General features: G+C 34.6%; 1 protein-coding gene across 2 annotated transcripts in view; it reads right to left on the bottom strand.

Moving 5' to 3' along the window:
• Positions 1–249: 249 nt before the first annotated feature.
• PRMT3 (protein arginine methyltransferase 3) overlaps positions 250–16,352 on the bottom strand; it is a 136,805-nt gene continuing 120,702 nt past the window's right edge. For both annotated transcript variants that reach the window (XM_029208431.1, XM_029208433.1), the window contains one exon: positions 250–1,217. In XM_029208431.1, coding sequence (XP_029064264.1) covers positions 1,108–1,217 — 110 coding nt within the window. In that variant the 3' untranslated portion in view covers positions 250–1,107. The remainder of the gene's footprint in view (positions 1,218–16,352) is intronic.

Below are 16,352 nucleotides of genomic sequence, written 5' to 3'. Positions count from 1 at the left end.
AGAGCTGCAGCCAAGGCCTGAACTGGCTCCAGAGCTCATGCTTCTCAACACTTAACTATGCTGCCTTGTGTGTGTCTTGTTTTGAAAAAGAACCAGCTGGTGAACTGAAAAGAAGCATGTGACCCACTTCTCCTTAAAATTTCCGTTATCTTAAAAATGATTCCTTTGTTAAGACTTGTTTTAAATGCTTCTGATTTTATAAAAGGCTTTAATATATTGAAATGTCACTTTATAATGCTAATAGTTGTTGTATACATTTAATTGAATGTTTTCTGTTCTGCGCTTCAAACTGACTCAATAATTGTAAATGACACAATTGTATAGAGTGATATAAGTATATTAACAGTTACATGTTTAAATTGCACATAAATCTAGTTTGAAAAAAGTATTAGTAAATAAGTACATTTTTATCCCAATCTTTAAAAACTTTTATGAAACCTAGGGTAAATGCATTGAAACTAGATTTCCTGGGCAATACTAGAAAACTATATGACTCAAGAATATTTGCAAAGAGAGAAGAAGCTAAAAAATGAGAACAGAATTATGTGGCAATCAACTAAGCTGTCTTCAAATACAATTCGTGTGGTCTTGTTTCCATATTTTAGTCCCTTATGCTTGCTCTTTTAATGTATTATAGCCTGATATTCTAGCAAATACAATTAAAACTACTCCTCAGAAAGGAAATCTGCAATATGTAATACCTTGTACACAGTTACTAGTTTAATAAAACAACATCCAAATAACTAATCAATTACCAGTATTTAAAATTTATAGTAAGAAACTTATTTAAAACAACAAAAGACTATCTCTGTTCCAAATTTAGGCCAATTTAAATGACTTTCAATACAGGCAAACTCAATGTAGGGGTTACATTTGGTTAAATCTCACTGACCAGACTTCCAAGAATGTGATTATGGCGGTGGATCACCAGGATCAGGCAGTGCCCTCCTTAGCTGCATCCTCAGATTCCTGCCATGCTTCTTCTCTCCTACTGAGGAGGCTCAGGAAAGGACCCATCATCCATGTGCTCACATAAAACCCTCCCTCCCCTCCCTCTCCACCCCTCCCCTACAACAAAAACTGCAAAGTAGTGCTTTTGTGGCCTTTTCACTGGAGACCATAAGTTTGAGTTGAATTATCCAATGTGAGGGTCACAATGAGAGACCGTGGATCTTTCTTATTCTTGTGCACTGTGATCTTTCCTTTCAAGGCTTCACCTATAGAAGAAAGGTAAAAAGAGTGTTTCAGAATTCAAGGAATACAGTGTAGCAGAAAAGTAAGAGTAGACCTAGTATTGCTCTTTTTTGGTGTGAAATGTTTCACTAATTTTTTTTTAACTTAAAATTTTTTAGGGCAATTTTACGTTTAATTTTTGAACAAAACAGATCTAACTTACGCAGCACAAGTGTCAAATGCTTGTGAAAGAGTAAGCAAAACTACAGTGGTCACTGCAGGGTTGGGGGCTGTGTTATTGGACTCCTCAATATGAGCCCTTATGGTGCGTCCTGGGCATAAAAAAAAAAGACATGGCCCCTGCCCTCAAAGAGTTCATGGTCAAGGGTGAAGCGAAATAGCTACATTAACAATTATACAACAGGTATGTGTCTAAAGTGTGCTGGAGGTGAGGATTGGGGATCGTCAGAAGGCAGTAAAAGGCAAAGCTTCACAAGAATTAATGGATGAATTATCTGAGGACTAAAGTCAAGGTTACCTTAACGAGTGTACATGGAGCAGCTTTTAAGGAAGAGAAAACACATATAGAGAGCCCTTGGTGAATGGCATTTTGGGGAAATGAAAATTACAGCTGCGAAAATTTACATGTGTATTTTATAGAGGCACATGACAAGGCTGTTGGCCTTTAAGGTACTCACACCGTAAACGTAAAACAGAGCTTACACAGGTAAAAGAATGAACACAAAAAATACAAGGCAAAGAATGATTCCCTAAAAACTTACCCTGTATGCTCCAAATTTTGTTTCACTCCAAAATGGAATTATATCTATGTGCTTTTCTGATTATAGATACTTCTCATTTTAAGTTTTTTCATTTATTTACCAACAGCCATTTAAAAATAAAAACAAGATTGTTAAGTTGTAACTGATCACCATTCCTTGCTTTAATAAGAGTAAAATCACAGCAAATACTATCAGGTATAGCTTTGAAAATCTGGATGGATACAGTGAGGCTCCATATAAAATGATTGTGGAATCTATATAAAACCATCAAAATACTGAATCAATATCTTATTTTAAAAAACGCTGCAAATCAAATCCCCCACATTAAGGGCTAAAGAATCTGAATGCTTTTCAATATGATAGTGAAATAACACAGCAAAACACAGCAGAACCACCTCATAGTTATACTTCAGAGTATAAAGATTCCATTACTGATACATTCTACACAGCCTGTAAAGAAGGCAAGGCTTATATAGTTTAATACAAAATTAAGGAATTAGAGTAATGGAAAAAATAATGTGGCCCAAGATGCAGTCTATGTAACCTAATATAACAGTGATTTTACGTGTGGGTGTTACGTTAATACGTACATCTGGCTTTCTTTGGCTTCTGTATCTGACCTATTCCTCTATATTACTAAGAAAATGAAAAAAAAACTACATCACACGCCAAGCTCATCAATAGCCTGACAAAGATTACCTGTGAGGTAGTTCTACAAACTTTGTAGAAAGTTCAGGTTAATTATTAGACAATAATTGCTAATATTTATTTAACATTTATTTTGTGCTAGCCCTATTCTAAAGCCTTTATGTCATTTATCTCACTTAATGATTACAAAGTATCTCTGTGAGGTTAAGTACGTTTCCCTCACTTTACGGATGAGAAACAAGGTTCAGGAAGGCTAAGCAATTTGCCCAAGGTCATACCACCAGTTAGGGAAGAACCAGGATGTTAAGCAGGGCAGTTTTGATTCCAGAGCCCATGTTCGTCAACTACAGTCTAGTACCTCCCTATCTCTACCTGAAAATTGATTATTATAGTTTTAATACATTTTAATGGACATGAGACAGTCAAAATTTTACTATTCTATGACATTATTTGTAAAAACATTTAGCCACTTTATAAAAATTTTACTAATATTAAATTTTATATAATAATTTTTATTCTATAACTTTAATAAGCTATAATACATGTTTTCTTGACCATTAAGACATTAACCTAGGGAAGAAGTCATAAGTATCTTCAACAAATCTAAGAGATTTTCCATTTTTGAATATATAGGCAATATTTTCTTGTTTCTATTTTTTACCAACATTTAAAAATTGTTATTTTATACCAACAGTCATATCCTGAACTTATCATTTACTGATACTAAAATTGGAAATGAGTAGCTGCTCTATGATAAACTGCTATTGGTTTTATAAGTATATGACAGAAAAGAGTAATTACCAACTTGGTTATTAGGTTTAAATTACTGTTACTGAATTATCAACACAAATTAACAAGTGTTGAATTTTACAAATTAGTGGCTTGTTAATTCCTTCCTATTTATAAGCAATGTGTCTTAGTGTAAATTACTTAATTTAGTTGCTTCTCTACAGTAGTTCCTATGTATGAAAAGACAGATAATGTATACTTGAGATATAAAAATAATGAAATGATCTCCACAGACCCAACATCAGGCTGGAATCTTACACAAACCACTGAAACCCCGTATTATGTCCCTCCAATCCAATCACATCACTTCTCCAACCTCCAATGGTAACCATGATTCTAATTTCTTGTTACCATTACCTATTCAAAATAGTTCCACTTCACAGAGATGTATCCTGTATTAATAGACTGCTATTTATTTGTTCTTCCATTAAATTATTTCTAGTTTTTTTTATTACAAATAATGCTGCTATGATTACTGTTATATATGTCTGTTGTGTCCATAAGACAATAGTTTCTCTAGGATGGAAACTGCAGGATTTTAGGACATACACATGCTCAAATTACCATATAATGATAAATGGGCCTTTACTAATAAACTTCATCTAGTCATAGAAAAAGTCTCTCATCTACGTAAGAAGTGTAATTTTCTTTATTGAGAGAATATTTATCAAAATCTGAGAGCAAATATGATAAAAAGAAAACACAGCAGCATTTAGATTAAAGTGAGAACACAGCAAAAATACCACTATCACTGCATTATTTAACATTATTCTTGAATGTTCTACACAATGCAATATGACATAAAACAGAAATTAAGAATACAGATGTACTACTATTACGGGGGAAAAAAGAGGTACAACTAATTTCAAATGTTATTTTCAGGGAAAGAGTTCCATAAATCTTCACTGAGTTCTCTTGAGACTTTAACTAAATACTGATCTCTGTTTGTGTATGGTAAAATTTCATGATTTTGAGCAAAGAACAACTCCTAGGGAGCAATTAGCCGAACAATTCCCAGAGCTCACACAGGCTGGGAGGTCTGAGTTCCAAGCAGCCAGAATAGAAGGAACCTGCTGAACACTTATGATGATTCACTAGAGACACCAGATTACGCTTTAGCATTACACTACCCAAAGAGTAAAGGCCACACCACTGCTCTCTAACAAAGCTTTAAAACATTTTTTGTAAAGATCAAGGTAATCTTTAAATAACTTAATTGCCTGCCAAAGCAAACTTCACATACTTTTTAAAAGAAAGTAACCAAAATCCAAACATTCAGCAAAATAATGCTTCCAGTGTTTGACATCCATTTTAAAATGGATAGATTTTTAAAGCGCTGCAAATTGAGGCCTATAAGCAGGAAAAAAAAAGTTACAAGAATAACAAAAACACATCAAGGCACATCTTAACTTCCTGAAAACCAGTGATAAAAAGAATAATCTGTAAAATATTCAGAGAAAAAAAGACATATTACATATAAGGGAAGATAGAAAAGAGTGATCTCAAAATTTTCATCAGCTGGACACATCTTTGAAGTGATGAAAGAAAACCTGTTAAAAATTCTATATCCAGCAAAAATCCTTAATAAATGAAAAATAAGAAAAAAATTCTTTTTTCAAAGAAACAAAAGCAAGAAATTCTTTTCCAGGAGGCCTGCACTACAAGAAATGTTAAAGGAAGTTCTTCAGACAGCAGGAAAATGACACCAAAAAGAAACCTGGATCTACACAAAGGAATACAGTGCTAGAAAATAGTAAGTATGTGGTAAATGTTTTTTCCTTTTTAAAATTTATTTAATAGATAATTGTTTAAAGCAAAAATAGTAACACTGTATTGTGGGATTTAAAACATTTGGGGAAGTGAAATGTTTTTATAAAAATAGCACAAAGGGGCTTCCCTGATGGCGCAGTGGTTGGGAGTCCGCCTGCCGATGCAGGGGACGCGGGTTCGTGTCCCGGTCCGGGAAGATCCCGCATGCCGTGGAGCGGCTGGGTCCGTGAGCTGTGGCCGCTGGGCCTGCACATCCGGAGCCTGTGCTCTGCAACGGGAGGGGCCACGGCAGTGGGAGGCCCGAGTACCGCAAAAAAATATATATATATAGCACAAAGGATCTGAGAGGGTAAACAGAAGAGTATTGTTTTAAGAGTCAAAACTACAAATGTAGTGGTATGACATCATTTGATGCCAGTCTGTGATAAGCTTCAGGTGCATGTTTGAAACTCTAGAGCAACCATTATAGAAACAAACCCAAGTGTATAGCTAATTAGTCAAGGGAGGAGATAAAATGAAATAATAAAATATAAAGTCACAGGTTAAAAGTAATAGTAAGGAGAGGGATAGTCTACATAAACATTAATCAAAAAGAGGCTGGAGGGCTTCCCTGGTGGCGCAGTGGTTGAGAGTCCGCCTGCCAATGCAGGGAACACGGGTTCGTACCCCGGTCTGGGAAGATCCACATGCCGCGGAGCGGCTGGGCCCGTGAGCCATGGCCGCTGAGCCTGCGCATTCGGAGCCTGTGCTCCGCAACGAGAGAGGCCACAACAGTGAGAGGCCCGCGTTATCACAAAAAAAAAAGAGGCTGGAATGGCTATATTACTTTCACACGAAGTTGACTAAAGGAAAAAAAAAATAACCAGAGATAAAGACATTTCGAATTGATAAGTTGTTCAATTCATAAATGAGACATCATAAGCTTCTGTGTGCATATAATTACAGAGCTTCAAAATGCATGACGCAAACCTGACAGAACCATAAGAAGAAACAGACATATCCACAATCATCATTGCAAAGTTCGCCTCTCCTTTGTTGATAATAATAACAACTAGACAGAAAATCAGAAAGAATATGGAAGACCTGAACATTATTAACCAACCTGACCTGGCTGACATCTATAGAACCAAGATGGATCATACACTGGTTCATAAAACAAATCTTAATACATTTAAACATATAGACATCATACAGAATATGTTCTCTGACGAAAACTGAATGAAATAAAAAATCAGTAACAGAAAGATACTTGAAAAAGCCCAAAATATTTAGAAATTAAACAGACTTCTAAATATTCCATAAATCAAAATAAAAATCTAAAAGAAAATTAGACAGCATTTCGATTTGAATGATTATGAAACACAACATGTAAAAACAGGTGGCCGATAGCTAAAACAGTGCCTAGAGGAAAAACTGATAACTTGAAATGCTTATATTAGAAAACAAAGAAGACAGACCCAAAGGTCTTCGTTGGGGAATTCTATCAAATATTTAAGGAAAAGTAATACCAAATGTACAAAAAATAAAGGAGGGAATACTCCATAACTCATCTTTTGAGGGCAGCATTATCCCGATACTAAAATAACTTTTTTTGTTTTGAATTTTAGAATTTTATTTATTTTTTTATATAGCAGGTTCTTATTAGTTATCCATTTTATACATATTAGTGTAAAAGAAGATAAATTTATTAGAAGAAAACTACAGGTAAATATCACTCATGAAAAAAGATTCAAAAATCCTTTGAACATACACTAATATGTATAAAATAGATAACTAATAAAAACCTGCTGCGTAAGAAATAAAAAAAATCCTTTGAACAAAAGAGAAAAATCATGATTGTCTCACGCAAATGTAGAAAAAGCATCTGACAAAATTAATTTCTTTTTTTATTTGAGTAAAATTGTGACAAAATTAATTTCTAACAACTTTCAGCAAGCTAGGAATAGAAGGAATCTTCTTCAACCCGATAAAGAAAATCTATGAGAAACTATAGATAACATCATTATTAATGGTGAAAAACTGAATGCTTTCTTCCTAAGACTGGGACTGAGGTAAGGATGCTCATTCTGACCACCTCTAATTAGTATTCTGTTGGATGTCCTAGTCACAGCATTAAGATGTGGGGGAAGAAAAAAATATACAGACTGGGGGAAAAAAAGTAAAACAGTCTTTATTTGCAGACTATATGGTCTTAACAAATAGAAAATCCTTAAGCAATATTCAAAAAAAAAAAAGCTACTAGAACTGAAAGGATTAGCAATCTCAGGATATAAGATCAATATAAAAAATTAATTGCATTTTTACATGTGAGCAATGAAGAATTACAAATTGTAATAAAAAAACCACAATAGCATTTACAATAGCATTGAAAAAGCATGCAATACTTGAGATAAATATAACAACATATGTGTAACATTTAGTTACATCAAACTATGAAACACTGCTAAGGATGATCTAAGTAAATGGGGAGATACATTTTGCTTGTGGATGAGAGTACTGTTAAGAAGTCAGTTCTCCCCAGAGCAATCTATGGATTCAACACAATCCCTATCAAAATCCTAGTAGGATTTTTTTTTTGCCAGAAATTAATAAGTTGATTTTTAAATTTATATGGAATTTAAGGGATCTAGAATAGTGAAAACAATTTTGAAAAAGAATAAAGTAGGACTTATATCACCTTACAAAGAAGGTGTCTTACTGGCATAAGAAAAGACACAGATTAATGGAACAAATAAAGCTCAGGAATGGACTTACGCATATATGGTCAATTAATTTTTGACAAAAGAGCCAGGATAATTAAATGAGAAAAGCATAGTCTTTTCAAGAAATGATGATGAGACAACCTAATACACATTTGGGAAAAGATGAACTATTATTTTTAAAATCAACGTGAAATAGATTATAGGCCTAGATGTATTGACAAAATTATAACATTTTTAGAGGAACCATAAAGGAAAAAATTTGATGTTAAGATAGCAAAGATTTCTTAATTAGGACACAAAAGCACAGACTTCAAAAGACCTTAAGAAAATGAAAAGACAAACTAGGAATTGGAATAAAAATATTAGCACCACATACATCTGACAAAGAACTCGTATGCATATATATAAAGATCCTTATGACTCAATAAGATGACAACCCAATCAAAAATTGAGCAAAATATTTTAAAAGAAACCTCACCAAAAAAAGATGTACAAATGATCAATAAACATATGAGAAGATGCTCAACATCATTAGTCATAAGGCAAATGCAAATTAAAAACACAGCTGTCACTACATATACATGTAATAGAATGACTTAAAATGACTGCCCTTTTATATAAGTGTTGACAAAGATGTGGAGCAAATGAACCGTCAACAGTGGTAGGAATGTTGAATAAGCACAGTCACTGCGAAGAAGTATGCCAGTTTCCTGTAAAGTTAAGTATATATTTACCATAAGACTCAATAATCCCACTCCTAGGTATCTGCCCAGGAGAAATGAAAACATATGCCCACACAAAAACTTTTACATGAATGTCCATAGCTATTTTATCCATAATGGCGCCTAAATGAAAACGATCCAAAAGTCTAGCAGCAAGTGGATGCATATGTAAATTACAATAAGTCCATACAAAGGAATACTACTTGGCAATAAAAAGGAACAAACTACTGATACACAGATGAATTTTTAAAATATGCTAAAAGCAAAGAAACTGGAGTATATTCTGTATAGTAACTTTGATATAAAATTCTAAAAGAATACTAATGCCTTAACTATTAGTAATACTAATACACAGTGATAGAGAGCAGATCAGGGGTTCTCCTGGTCTGGAAATTGAAGCTGGGGATGACCAACTCTAGTGGGGATGACTGCCTGCAGAGGGGATCAACAAGGAAACTTTTTAGAGTGATATAAATATTCTATGTCTTAACTAGTGTGGGGTATACATTTGTCAAAATTCATTAAACTGTACAATTAAAATGTGTGAATTTTTTTTTTTTCTAAGAGACTGCAAGTTCTAGAAGGAGGACATTTTTTTGGGGGGTGCTGCGTTGGGTCTTCGTTGCCACGTGGGCTTTCTCTAGTTGCGATGAGGGGGCTACTCTTCGTTGTGGTGCCTGGGCTTCTCATTGAGGTGGCTTCTCTTGTTGCAGAGCACGGGCTCTAGGCACGCGGGCTTCAGTAGCTGTGGCTCACGGGCTCTAGAGCGCAGGCTCAGTAGTTGTGGCGCACGGGCTTAGTTGCTCTGCGGCATGTGGGAACTTCCCGGACCAGGGCTCGCACCCGTGTCCCCTGCATTGGCAGGCGGATTCTTAACCACTGCGCCACCAGGGAAGCCCTAAAATGTGTGCATTTTTTCTGTATGTAGATATAAAATAAAGCTGTTTTTAAAATGTGGTGGCTTAGGAATAAATTCATAGATAAATAGAATATAGTAGAGAAACCAAAAGATCCATTATGGAGATTCAGTACATGGTAAACGGGGCATTTTAACTCACTGAGGAAAGGAGTCAAGAGAAATGTGTAAATATAGGAATACAAAATTTTTTAGTATGGAACCAAAGTCAGAAACCAAAAGGAAAAGGTTGAAGATTTGTTTATACAAAAATGAAAAAATTCTATAAAGATACTTTAAAGAAAATCAAATTACAACGTTACTTTCACTGCTTAGAATAGCAAAGATTTTTTAAAAAAGTAAATTTTCACTCGATTCCTTAGGATGGATTATGAGAAGTGGAATACTTTTTAAAAAAAGGAATAAAGTGTGTTCCAGTTTTACACTCCTGCCATCTTCATCAATATTGAGCGTTATTAGAAACCAAGCAACAACAGAAAAAGAATGAAAGAAAATGATAAAAACACATCTTTGTTATTTAGATAAACAACAACCAGAATCTGCTTTGATTTGCAATTCAGTGATTATCAGTAGTGATGGGTATTATTAATATTTCAAATGTTTAACCACCATCTAAAAAGAAATCCTCTGAGCATTTACCTTTAGGGATTTTCTTGTTGATGTATATGAGGTTTTGTTGCAAATATTTCTTTTTAGTGTATGTGCCCTAATGGTTGCTGCTCCTTAAGTTGCTTTAGACATGTTAAAAAAAATGTTAAGTTGGCTAGTTTGTAACTACCCTATTCAATCCTTAGTGTAGGGTCAAAATGGAAATGTTCCCTGGTGCCTATAAAGCAGGTTATCTAATTCTGCATTTCAACTTTAAAGAATATATTTAAGTGGTCTTTGTACCCCTTAATTTAAAATACAGCCCAACTCAAGATGAACTGGCAGTGGATAATTTTGTTAAATTTTCACAAAAGAAAAAATTTTAAGCACCAATGTTAAATTAAAATACCTGAATAATTAAAAAGTTGTAACATTAAGGGACTTTCCTGGTGGCGCAGTGGTTGGGAATCCGCCTGCCAATGCAGGGGACACAGGTTCGATCCATGGTCCGTGAAGATCCCACATGCTGCGGAGCAACTAAGCCCGTGTGCCACAACTACTGAGCATGCGCTCTAGAGCCCGCGAGCCACAACTACTGAAGCCCAAGTGCCTAGAGTCCGTGCTTCGCAACGAGAGAAGTCACCACAATGAGAAGCCCGTGCACCCCAACAAAGAGTAGCCCCTGCTCGCCGCAACTAGAGAAAGCCTGCGCACAGCAACGAAGACCCAACGCAGCCAAAAATAAACAAATAAATTTATTTTTTTAAAAAAGTTATAACATTGTCTTATAAGCTGATGCTGTAATTTTCATGTCTTAAAATGAAATACCAGTAAAATAACTATTTCTGTAATAACCGTAATTTCAAAACGGGGGTGCAAACAGCACTTATTTATGTTAATTAAATAGCACGAAGGGTCACAGTAATAAATACATAGTTCACACTGCTGCATTCACTTCAATTGTTCAAGCCTGACTAAAGTACCAAGTCAGTGGCTATAATACCAGAATAGATCAGAGTAATTAATCAGTGTCAAATAGATATAAAATGACTGATGCTGTTAAGTGTGTATACTGTGGTGAGAGCTGAATAGGACACTCTCTATGGAACTGTGCTATATCACTTTGTTTCTATCATCGGCAGACGGCTATTAGTATACCACAAAGCAGCGGTGCAGTTCAATCAAGAACAAAATTGATTTCATTTCAATTCTGTCCTAGTCGTTTTTTAAAATTAAGTTTCTTCCAGACCAATAAAATTTCATTTCCCCACAAGGGGGATAAATTAAAAAATCATTATTATCACTATTAAAGCTTAGAGTTAAAAAGTGAAAGAAAGAAAAAAAAAGAAATGGATTCTCCATCACATAAGACCTTACTAATAATAGAGAAAGAGAACTAAACAGCCTGATTTTAATAATATTTTTCAAAGCCAAATCACAAGAAAAAGATCTGAATTTTTAAAATAAATACTGCCACATAAGCTTTTACAATAAAATTGTACATTATTTTGAAAGGAAAACAAATTTAAAAAAATCCTGAATTTAAAGTAAGTGTTTTTTAAATCCTTTAAAAGTATTCATCCTGGAAGTCTGGTCTCTTAACTCCCACAATGCAGGAAGTTCTCAAATGTTGTAGAGTACTTCTTTTGGAACTATTGTTAGAACTAGGCTGTGAAAACAGCAACAACAACAAAAACCCAAAATGAAGCAAAAACAAACTAGGCTCATCATTTTATAGTTCCCTTGTGCTTCTGGCCAAATGTAAAATTCTTAGACTGAGAAATTCCCTATTCACACTGTCTTTTCTTGCTTTCCAAAAATCCAGTCTACCCCCAACGGTAGATTTACCATTCCCAAAAAAAGATTTATCATTACTGAAGATATTAACATACACACACACACACACACACACACACACACACACACACACGGAAGAATAACTGTACAGCTATGTATACAGTATTTTATTTGTTAAAAAAATCTTGTCATATTACTTTCTGGACAGTAAAATTAGTGGTACATACACAGCAAATTGTCCTGATTATACTTCTGGCTTTATTTAATTTTATCTAAAAATTTTACATGCCATACAGAGTCAAAAACTACTTTTTAACTCAACAACAGAGAACTCTCTTTAGCCATGTCGAAACTTCTGAGAACATCAGAGCTGACAAAATGGGGCAACCAAATACAGGAGCTAGATAAATGCCCTTGGCGTGTGTCACCCACAGTGATGAGAGGAAATTAATTTCAATGACAACACATATTACTGTACTTATTCATTCGTTCAGCAGGATATTTCTAATATGCCAAATACTACATCAGATAAAAAAGAAGTGAGAGAGGCAAACAACTCATCTTCTATTAGAACCCTTTACCACAGCACACTGGTATGTTCTAACACAGATGTATGCATGAATTGATCTGGAAGAACAAAGAACAGAGCAGTTAACCTTCTAAGGACAAAGAGGAAAGATTTATAGAAATAAGCTGGGTCATAAAGGGAAAAGTGGAATTCATCAAGTGAAAGAGGTAAAAACAGTTTCCTAGGTAGAAGAATACCTTAGATAAAAGCAACGAAGAAAAGACAGGAAAGTTAGCTAAAAAATGAGCAGTAGAGCTGGAGCATATGATGGGCTTATGTGGGGCTGTGACAGGGTGGGGTTGGAAATGATGAAAAATGGTCTGACTGTAAAGGGCCAAGGCAAGGTCTGGATTTTATCCTGGATATCCTGACGGTCCAGTGTGGGTTTTTAAAAAATTAACTTTATTAACGTGTAATTTATATACAATAAAACTGTAACATGTAAAATGTGCAGTTCAATGAGTTTTAGTAATATCTCACTCTCATAAACTTTTGCCTACCTCAAGTCTCAAGATTCTTATGTTATCGTCTAGAAGTTTTACAGTTTCAAGCTTTTATATTTAGGTCTATCATCCATTTAAAATTGGTTTTTATGTATTTGGTGTCAGATAAAAACTGAGATTCACTCTTTTCCTTTATGAATATTCAGTCATTCTAACACCATTTTTTGAAAAGACTATCCTTTTCCCATTGAATTTACATTGGCCCTTTGGAAAAATTTAATTGACTATACAAAACTGAGACTCTGGATTTCCTATTGTTATATTAATCTATATATCTACTTTTTATATGCCAGTATTATACTGCCTGGGCTAATGTAATTTTTAAGTAGGTTTAGAATTCACATAGTATAGTAATTCCAATATGCTTCTCATTGCATTTGGTATAAATTTTAGAATCAGCCTGTCAATTTCAACCTTGCTAAATTCACTTACTAGTTCTGTAGTTTTTTGGGGTAGATTTCTTAGAATTTTCTACGTACACATTATCTATAAATAACAACAGCTTTATTTCTTCCTTTCCAATGGCTTTTAATTCTTTTTCATTTCTTATTGCACTGGCTAAGACTTCCAATATAGAAGTGTAGGAGGGGTGAGACTGGACATCCTTGCCTTATCTCAAACTTAGGGAGAAAGCATTTAGTCCTTCTCTATTCAGTATGATGCTAGCTACAGACTGTATGGATGCCTATTGTCAGGTTGAGGAAGTTCTCTTTTATTTCTAGTTTGCTGTACTTGTCATGAAGGAATATTGAATTTTGTCAAATGTTTTTTCTGCATCCACTGATATGATCATGTGGCTTTTCTTCTTTAGACTGTTAGCATGGCGGACTGCATTATAAGATTTTAAAATGTTGAATTAGCCTTGCATTCCTGGAATAAAATGCACTTGGTCATGGTGTGTTTTCTTCTTATACATGTATGCTGGATTCAATTTGCTACTATTTTGTTGAGGATTTCTACATCTGTATTCATGAGGGACACTGGTCTGCAGTTTAATTTTCTTGTACTACCTTTGTCTAATTTTTGGTATCAAGATAATACTGCCCTCATAAAATTAGCTCTCTTCTATTTTCTGGAAGAGACTATGTAGAACTGGTGTTATTTCTCCCTTTAAGTCGTTGGGAGAATTTGCAATGAAGCAATGTGCCTGGAGATTTGTTTTATGGAAGGCTTTTGAGTCTGGCTGCTGATTTTGTAAATAAAATTTAATTGGAACACAGCCACACCCACTCATTTACCTATGGGTATGCAGGTCCCTACTGCTGCCACTGTTACTGCTGCCACCACTGTAGGATTACTTGCGGGCTGTGATATGGCAGAACAGAGAAGAAACATAGAAAAGAAAAATGGGGATTTCCCCCCACTCTCTCTAAGCATTAGGAGACCCTTTCCCCACTCCTCAAGCTAGAATCAGAGGGCTCCTTTGGGAGCTCTTCCTGTCTGTGCTGAGGCCCTCTTCTGAGTTTCAGGCTGTCTGGAGTCCAGGCTAGGGGATACTGAAGGAAAACTAATCACAAATTTACCACCAGTTCAGTGGTAATTCAAATTCTGGTCATCTTCTCCAATTTATCTGCTATTATGTACTTTTCAGAGATTTCAAAGAGCTGTTCCATGCGTTCTGGTTTTAAAGCTGCATTCAGTGAGACAGATGGGATGAATGCACTTACGTCACTGGCAACCGGAATTACTGTCTTTATATTAAGTGTGTTTCCCGTAAACAGCATTTAGTTAGTTCTTGCTTTTATTCTGTTTATTTCTGCCTTTTAATTGGCATGTTTAGGCTATTAACATTTTTTAAAAGACTTAACTTTTTAAAGCAGGTTTATGTTTACAACAAAACTGAGAGGAAGGTACAGAGACTTCTCATATCCCCCGGCCCCCACACATGCACAGCCTCCCCCACTATCAACATCACTCATTGGAATGGTACTTTTTTTTAACCAAGGATGCGCCCACATTGATGATACATCATAATCACCAAAATTCTGTAGTTTACCTTAGGGTTCACTCTTGGTGTTACATATTCTACGAGTTTTGACACATGTAAATGACATATATCCTAATTATAATATCATAGAGAGTATCTTCACTGCCCTAAAACCTTCTGTGTTCTGCTTATTTGTATCCCCTGCCCCTGGCAACCACTGATCTTTTTATTATCTCCATAGTTTTGCTTTTTCTAGAATGTCATTATCACATATCACACAGTGTATAGCCTTTTCAGATTGGCTTCTTTCACTTAGTAAGATGTGTTTAAGATTCCTCCATGTCTTTTCACGGGCTCATAACTCATTTCTTTTTAGCACTGAATGAAATTCCATCATCTGGATGTACAGACCATTCATATTTAATATAATTATCAATATGTTTGAATTTAAGTCTACCATCATACCTTTTGTTTTCTATTTATCCATCTGTTTATGTTCCTATCTTCTCTTGAATAGTCTTTTCAGGATTCTATTTTATCTCCACTACTAGCTTATTAGCTATATTTTGTGGTTTAATTTAAAAATTTTTAGCTGTTGCTCTGGGGTTTACAATGTACATACTTAATTCATCAGTTCACCATTAAATTGCTTCATCTAAGTGTAAGGACTTTACAATATATTTCCATTTTCTAATTAATTTCTTTTTAAAATCATTGCCATATATTTTATGTCTCCATATGTTTTAAAACACACAATGCATTATTATTTTTGCTTTAAATAGTCAATTATCTTTTAGGAAATTAAAAGGTGAGAAACTAAAGGCTTTTCTTTGTACTCACACACATTTACCATTTCTGGCATTTTCCACTCCTTCGTTTAGAGTGGAATTTTCTAAATATTGAAAATTTTGGTGATATTTTCTTTCCACTTGAAGAGCTTACTTTAATATATTTTGTATTGTTGGTCTGCTCCTCTCTATATGTTTTCTTTTTCTCTGGTTAAAGTTTTTTTCTTTTTTTTAATTATCACTGCATACCAGCAATTTGTTTATGATGTGTCTTGGGGTTGTCTTCTTTGTGTTGATCCTTCTTGGAGCTCACTCAATTTCTTGGAGTTCACTCAATTTCTTCAATCTGTGAGTTATAGTTTTTATCAAATATAAGAAAATTTTATCCATTATGTTTTCTGCCCCTGATTCTTCCATGGACTTCTACTATTATATTTAAGGTTGAATGCTGCATATTTTCCCACAGGTTACTGAGGATACATTAATTTTTTAAAAAAATCTTTTTCCCCCCTCTCTGTGCTTCTTTTTGGATACATTTTATTGCTGTATCTTTACGTTCTCTGATCTTTCCTGCCGTTAACTCCATCAAATGACATTTTCACTTCAGATGTTGTAATTTCCATCTCTAGAAGTACTATTTGGATTGTAAATATCTTCTCATATTTTCCTATGTTCATAT

This window comes from Monodon monoceros, unplaced genomic scaffold (assembly GCF_005190385.1).
Source record: "Monodon monoceros isolate NGI ecotype Baffin Bay Population unplaced genomic scaffold, NGI_Narwhal_1 Super_Scaffold_7, whole genome shotgun sequence".
In the NCBI taxonomy this organism is placed as follows: Eukaryota; Metazoa; Chordata; class Mammalia; order Artiodactyla; family Monodontidae; genus Monodon; species Monodon monoceros.
Note: the sequence above shows the minus strand (reverse complement) of the source record. Positions and strands in the feature narration are given on the sequence as shown.